The sequence below is a fragment of the Frankliniella occidentalis genome, unplaced genomic scaffold (genome assembly GCF_000697945.3).
Source record: "Frankliniella occidentalis isolate FOCC.00 unplaced genomic scaffold, Focc_3.1 Scaffold10, whole genome shotgun sequence".
NCBI classification, from domain to species: domain Eukaryota; kingdom Metazoa; phylum Arthropoda; class Insecta; order Thysanoptera; family Thripidae; genus Frankliniella; species Frankliniella occidentalis.
This window is the reverse complement of record NW_026267140.1, coordinates 2,600,934-2,608,206: the sequence shown is the minus strand read 5'-3', so window position 1 is coordinate 2,608,206 and position 7,273 is coordinate 2,600,934. Positions and strand designations below refer to the sequence as shown.

General features: G+C 55.2%; 1 protein-coding gene across 1 annotated transcript; it reads right to left on the bottom strand.

The window, feature by feature from the left end:
- Nucleotides 1–4,072: 4,072 nt before the first annotated feature.
- Nucleotides 4,073–6,997, bottom strand: LOC113212561 (trithorax group protein osa-like). Its single transcript, XM_026431313.2, has 3 exons — nt 6,676–6,997; nt 5,976–6,135; nt 4,073–5,561 (listed from the first exon to the last, which is right to left on the bottom strand). Exons 1-3 carry the CDS (start codon nt 6,694–6,696, stop codon nt 4,168–4,170), a joined length of 1,575 nt encoding a protein of 524 aa, XP_026287098.1. The 5' UTR covers nt 6,697–6,997; the 3' UTR covers nt 4,073–4,167.
- Between the last annotated feature and the right edge of the window lie 276 nt (nt 6,998–7,273).

Genomic DNA, 7,273 nt, shown 5'->3' with positions numbered 1-7,273 from the left:
CTTGGTTTCCCGCCCGCCCCCCTCCTCCAATAAAGGACCATCTTTTACCTTCAGGGTGAGCACTTTCCAGCTGACCTTCACCGACTAGAACTTGGGCCAACTTGGGCTGCTTGGCCCCAGGGCGTAGTGGAGAGTGGCGGAGCGCGCGGCGTGGCGCGGCGTGGCTCCGATACGCCGAAACATCGTCAATCATCAAGAGTCATGTTCACACCGCGGTCGTCAGCGAGCTCATGGGATGTTTTATGGGTCGTCACACAGTCCTCCTAGGGGCTTCCCTTTGGGGTCTGCCCTTGGTCAGGATTTTCGTAAGAATGTGTGATTCTACTGCTTGGGATGGTACACAATTGTCTATGCTCTTTCGTTTCACAGAGGAAGAAAAAAACGCGCGTCCTTGGAGATCTGTGCAGTGCAGACAGTGCCCCACCCACAGTAGAAAATAAAGGGGAAGGACGGACAAGGAGTGAAAATATCTCTTCGTGGAGACGCAACTGCAACTATTCTTCCGACTCTGGGTCGCAGCACTGCAGAAAAATATGGTGCACCTTCCAGAGCCACTCCTGCTGCCACCCGCCAGCTTCCGCAAAGGATGCCATAACTTCCTCAAATTATCCGGAATCTATCAGAAATCTAGAACAGGCTGCCTTGCATTTCACCTTATTCTTGCGTCCACTTTTTGATTTTTCACCTTCGTTGGAGTTGGGGAGGTAGAAACCAGAGAAAAGAGACATTTCTCACCTATCAGCGGATATCATTAGTCTGCTAATTGGACGATGCGACACTAGGTTTGCTCGGATAGGTGGATTGGAGCCTTACAGTTAAGAGCCTTTGTTCGCTCCGACGAGCTCCATAGTGGGAGGAGTGCGGGTCAGGGCTCGCTTCATTCGCCCCCCCCCCCATCTCTCTATTGCGTCTATCTCTCTCCCTCCAACTGGTAAATCAAATGTGCAAAGTTTGCACTTTCGTATACAGAACATTATTTTGAGCACGAAATTATGGTGTCAAACTGACCTCGGATTCATGTAGTAGTAGCTAGTAAAAATTCTAAAATCTAAAAGGACACCACAACGTTTCCCTGCTCGTCCGGACAAGCCAACTGTCTGTGCTGTTACTATTGCTGTCTTTTTGAAACTGCATTGAAAGAGAAGCAAACTAACTAATTGCGCTGGTTCCAGCACGGCCGTCCAGGCTGGCCGAGCCCGACCACATTCCCCGTTGGAAGACTAGAATACTCAATACCCCGCAACTACTGCGACCGCTCCGAGCAAGGTTTTGTCTCGGATGTTTTCGGACAGCGTACCGGCAGTAAGAGTAATGCCGACCCTACGGGCGGAGTGCAAGCTGCCCGGGGCCGGGCGGCCTTGTCCTTGGCAGCCACTCCGAGTCTAGCGGCGCCCAATCCATCCGAGCCGCCGCAGTATAGTGTAGCGTAGTGCACCGCCACTAGTCAGACGCAACGCCTTCGACTAGCGCGAGACTTGCATCGAGTGTAAGACAAAACAATAATCAATAATTGCGTCCGCTATTTTACATATTCCGTAACTTTAGTTGAAAAGAAAAATGGTTTGAGAGCACTCGGACGTTTTCAACTTTCCAGTCCAACACTTGGAAATATTTATAAATTTGCTGATAAACATGAACAAGAAACACACTGTACTGAGTTACTTGCAAGTCTTTACTGCCAGCAGTTAGACTACTTCAGATATAAGTAAGGAGTATAACTTCGATTTTTTTCACACACGCATTTATTTGATGAAGTTATAAAATATCGACACGAAACATTGCAAAATCAAACATGTGAAAGAAAAGCATGCGAGTGAGTGTGTACAGCCCGGTGCTGGGTGTTACGAAAGCAGGGCGGGGGGCGGCCGGGCGTCGCACGGTACATACAGACGAGCTAAGTGGACGCGGTCATCCTCCCGCCCCGCTTCACGCCTCCTTTAGAGTAGCGGGTCACCAGCCGGTGGCGTTGGACCCCCCCTCCCCCCCTCCCCTCACTCGGTTTTTTTCTTTCCCACCTAGGTTTTTACTTCGAGCGCGGTGCGTGGCCCCTCTGGGCGCCTCCATGCAGTATACATGAGTTTCTAGTGGCACGGCCACGACGTGACGCCACGGCGCGCCGCGCTGCACGCCGGCGCCACTAGCAGGGCGGCCTGCACAGCGCCATAACCGTAGCTAACTGAAATGCGTGCCCCCTGCCCCAGCCTGCTCCAGCCCCGAACCCTTGGCAGTTCCCGTGTAGCTTAATTAAGCAGCAGTATTTAGTAATGGTCTCGGCAATATTGCTTTTATAAAGAAAAGAGCGTAATCATTGAAACTGGGGTGTCTTTGTGAACGAGCTTCTTAATAGCGTCCCTTTTTTCTGAAAGAGTTTCCAATTATAAAAGAAAGTATGAAGTAAAATAAATACCTCTGCTATCACCGTCTAAAAACCTCCTTTGAGCTTAGAGCCGGACGCCTGCCGACCGTTGGGTAGGCCACCCGGCCAACTGTGCTGCGCTGCATGGCAAGATTTGCCTAACCAACAGGCGTTTTAGTCTGAAAACATATTTTTTACAAGACTTAAATAGGTTCTCGCTGTCGTCCTTTCAAAAGAGTTTTCTCGTTTACTGTTTTGAACAATGATGAATAATAAAAGAAAAATATGGAGAAGACTATAATACAATGGTACCATATTTAAATAATCTTGTTTCAGTATAGAGCTGGACGCCTGCCTTCTGTAGGGTAGGCCACTCGGCCAATAGCGCTGCACTGCTTGCCAAGCAAGATGGGCCTAGTTAATGGGTGGTTTTGTCCCATAACAACAACCTCTTCGAAAGACATTTTCGTGTGGTTGCAGAGTTCACGGAACACAAGTTATTTTCACGCCAGGCGCGATTTTCACCTTTTCACGAAGCCGATCGGGAGGCGACTTTCATCACTCCTGGCGTGAGAATCACGTTCGCGTTTAGGGAACTCTGAATCCACCTTTCCGCTATATGAACCGCGGCTCCTTTTTCGATTTCTTCGATTTTGGTTCAAACACTCCAGTGTTTGGGAGACAAACATACATGTACTTCGATGTTACTATTAAACGCATACCTTTTGTAAGTTAAAACGTTTTTCTTCAATAAACTCTGCTAGGAGCACAAAGAAACACATGCGCATGAGCGCAAACTTGCACACACTCACACAAACGCGCACACACTAACGCCCTTGAGCTTTTCCCGGGTGGCGGCTCTGTGTAGTGGCGAAAAGAGGAAAGGGTGGTAGGTCCCCAGAGCTCTGTGAGCAAGTAAGTTTCCAGCCAACTAAAGGTCTTTTTCCTTCTCTTGACCACCGCGATGCGTCTCTCTCCCGCTTCATTCCTCTCTCCGGTCTGGCCGTGCTGCACCTCGCTGCCAACCCCTTTCACTCGGACGGACAAACCTCGCCTTGCCAACACCGCATAAAGCAAAACGACGAACGTGACCAAGTCCCTCATCTTCACCCCAATCTCTCCATTCCTCTCCCACCCCCGCTTAACTTCCTTCCTGAGTCTTATAGAACGGTTGTCAGCAATAGAGATTTCCTTAAAGGTAAGGACGAGATAGTCATTATAAATTACAACGGGAATTGGGCAACGTTGAAATTATTCTTTTAATATGGCGAAAAAATGTATGCTGTGCTAACGTATTGTCCAATCAAAGAAATATGCAACAGTTCAGCACGTCTATCAAATAATACCGAGTCGCGCGCAGTTAGCGGTTAGAGCCTTCTCATATTCTCCCAGGCACCACGACCAGGCAGCCCTGTTTAGTCGCATAGCGCCCCTCCCCGTGTTCCTTACAAAATAAAATGTTTCCAACTATGCAAGTGTTGCCGTGAGGGCAAATAAAAACTCCTGCGTCGAGGCGCCTCCGCCGGGATGGAGAGCGTCCAGCCGCGCCGTCCTCGTAGCAGCGGCCGCGCCGGGGGTTCCTCTCGGCCGGAACGAGGGACCGCACCCGTAGTGGCGAGGCGGCCGTTGTGGCGCGCGAGCCGGATGGGTTGCCTGCCCGCCGGCGTAGGTGAGGGACACAGGAACACAGGAACAGAAAATTGAGAGATACACAACTCATTTTTTCCCCTCTTTTATCGAAAACATCATCACGTCAGTCTGAATCAAGTACACGCGCATGCTGCTGGTGGCAGGTTAGACGGAGACGTGGGCTAGCGGCTCAGATCTTCGTCGGCGTCCTCATCGGCGTCCCGCTTCTCGTCACTTCGTTGCTGCGTCCGTTGGGGGTCCTTCGGGGCGGCGCCCGCCTGCGCCAGGGCCTGGCTGAGCAGCGCCTGCGCACCCGACGTCACGCCAAACGTCGACGGCGTGAAGGTAGGTGCGGCCTGGACGGTCTGCGCGAGGCCCTGGACGGCGCCCTGCTGCTGCTGCTGCTGTTGCTGTTGCTGCTGCTGCTGTAGGCCAGCGTTCAGGCTCCCAACTCCCGCCGGCCCGCCGGGATACGACGGGAAGTTGGCGAAGCCCCGCACGGCCTGGTAGCTGTACCCAGGCTGCTGCTGCTGCAGCCGGCCCGCTGCGAGGCCCGCGCCGTAGGAGGTGTAGGGCACGCCGCCCTGCCCGAGGCTCTGTCCGAGGCCCTGTCCGAGGCCCTGGCCAGGGTACTGCGCGGCGTTGCCCGTGCTCGCGTACGGCCCGTTGTTGTTGCCCGGATACACGGCGGCCTGCTGGTAGGCGGTGGCAGGTCCGGCCGTGTGGACCACGGTGGGGCCGTACGCCGGGTTGGTGGCGGCGGCCGCGGCGCTGGGCGCGGCCGGGTGGTACACCGACGTGTAGGTGCCGTAAGCCACCGGGTACACACCGTGCGTCGTCACGGCCCCGGGGAAGTACGGCGCTGTGCCCGCCGCCTGCGCGTAGGGATTGGGGACGCCAAAAGGCGTCGGGCCTGCGCCGGGGAACGCCGGGACGCCGGGACCACTGACCGGCACGGGCGACGCCGCCTGGTAGCCGTTGACCTGCACTGCCGCGGGGCCCGCCGGGTACCCGATGTTCGAGTAGGCTGCATTTTGACCGATGTAGCCCTGTGGCTGAGCCTGCAGCTGCAGCTGGCCGGGTGTCTGGTACGCGGGGTTGATCTGGAATCCCTGACCGTAGTAGCTCCCCGGGCCTGTCGTTTGCAGGTTGGGAAAGCTTCCCGCACCTCCGGCCAGAGCAGCGTAGCTACCCGCCGGGTTGTTGTTCTGCACGGGGAAGATGGCGTTGGCGGACGGGTAGTTCGGGTTGTACACAGGGTTGAAGGCCTGCCCGAGGGCCTGGCCCTGGCCCCCAACCCCAAGCTGCCCCTGCTGTGCGGCGTTGACACCCTGGCCTTGCCCAGCAAATCCCGCCGCCTGCTGTTGCTGAACCTGCTGTTGTTGCTGAATCTGCTGCTGCTGCTGAAGCTGCTGCTGTTGCTGAAGCTGTTGCTGTTGCTGTAGCTGTTGCTGCTGTAGCTGCTGCTGCTGCAGCTGCTGGAGTTGTTGCTGCTGGTTGACGCCAGTGAACGTAGCACTGGAGGAGGTTGTCGGGTACCGAACCACGTTGGCGGCGCTGCCCGTCAGAGGGAGACCTGAAATGAGGCAGACTCGGATTAGTTTAGCGGCTGATCCCATTAAAGCAGCACGCTGCGTCCTCCCTTCGGACCTTAAATTTGCTTTGTAACTGGCCTGTTTTCCGAAGAGAATTATTCATGCCGTTCGTAATCAAGTACAGTAAGCGTCTTTATGGGTCCGAAGCCTGGATGAAAATTCCATACGAGTGATAAAAAAACTGGCGTTTTTTGTCATCTCCTTTATTTTATTTTTCATCCCCAGTGCCTGGGGTGCTCGAGGTCATGAGGTCAGGGTCTGCTGTGCCAAATCACCAATTCGCCAAATTGTACCCTCCAGCTCCATCCCCCTGGCCCGCTAATGGGCGGGCGCTCCGCGGCGCTGTTCTCCGCTGCCCTCCGCTGCCCTCTGCTCCTCTCCGCTGCCCCGCTTACCGGCCTGCTTCTTGTCACGCTCCTGCACGCGCGCGCCCCAGCTGCCGGCCCCCTTGGCTGAGGCCCCTGCGCTGAGCCCGCGCTCCTGCTCGTCCAGCGTCAGGGTCTGCTTGGTCTCTCCGGGCAACGCAGTCGCGCAGAGCACCGCCACCACCGTCGCCTGCGGGAAAAGAGAGTGACGCTGACGTTGGCTTGAAGCGGATTAAACGGGAGACACCGTGGCTAACGTGATTACTAAACTACTTGCTCCCATTGATTAGTCTTTTTCGTCTAATTTATACATTTTGTAATAATTTTCCGGACTCGACTGACGCTGGAGCGGGCTTGCTGTGTGTGAGGTCGCAGCCTAGCCGCCGGAAATACGGTGGACGCCACGCCACCGGAAATGCGCGACCTTGCACTGCGAGATCGCACTTACACGCGTAATGCGTGGAGGTATAATTATAATAACTAGTACGCAAACCCTGGGCATGGAGCAAAGAGGGAAAAGGGGGGGGGGGCTAAGAAGCGAATCGTGGAAAACAGTGGATTGGTAATTTTGGGGGAAAATATGTATCCTCTACACAAAAATTAAAATCATTAAAGAACAAACTTGAAAGAATTACAAACTTATGCAACTAAAAAAATAAAGTTTTGGTTCTCATTCTCCTTTATGGAAGCAGATCCCCTTTACTGCGCTGGCGGCTACCGCAGGACTCACCAGACACAGAGCAGACGCCATGTTGGTGCAGCGCCGTCGCGGTGCAGGGGGTGGGCAGTGTCCTGACCCGCTCACTGCCGGGACGCCGAACTGGAAATGGCCCCTCCCACCGCCGCAGCGCCCTTTATACCGCGGGGAGGACGCCGAGGACGGGCCGATAGTGATCGCCCACCGCCTTGCCCAATATTATTGCTCGATATTCTCCTCCTTCTTCCATCTTTCGGGCGCCGCGATGATGGCACAAAGAGGAAGCTGCTGCTGCTGCGGTGGCGGTGGCGGTGGCGGTGGAGGTCCTGGCCCCCGGAACACAATGGCCGCCGAGGATCTGTCCTGTCGTCACCGCCCCCTCCACCTCCACAACCGGCAATTATTATTATAGCGAGCCGACTGGCGGGACAGTGTGGAGGTGCGGCGGGTGCGGCGCGCGTCGTAGGGCAAGGAAGGGCAGGTTGAGCACCGGCGCGAGTGCGAGTGTTTGCCGAGTGTCCCCGGTGTGTCCCCCGGGCGGCGCGCGCGGCCTGACACGTCTTCACTTTACTGTCGACTGCGCCTCGCGCGTGTTTTACGGCGCTATGAAATACTCCTTTCTTTCCCCGCC

Bases quoted from the DNA above. Each gene is read 5' to 3' on its own strand.
- LOC113212561 (XM_026431313.2), bottom strand. From the start codon at position 6,696: ATGGCGTCTGCTCTGTGTCTG. The intron at 6,136-6,675 runs GTGAGTCCTGCG...CTTTTCCCGCAG, and splicing joins TGGCGTCTGCTCTGTGTCTG to GCGACGGTGGTGGCGGTGCT. The intron at 5,562-5,975 runs GTAAGCGGGGCA...GCCTCATTTCAG, and splicing joins GCGTGACAAGAAGCAGGCCG to GTCTCCCTCTGACGGGCAGC.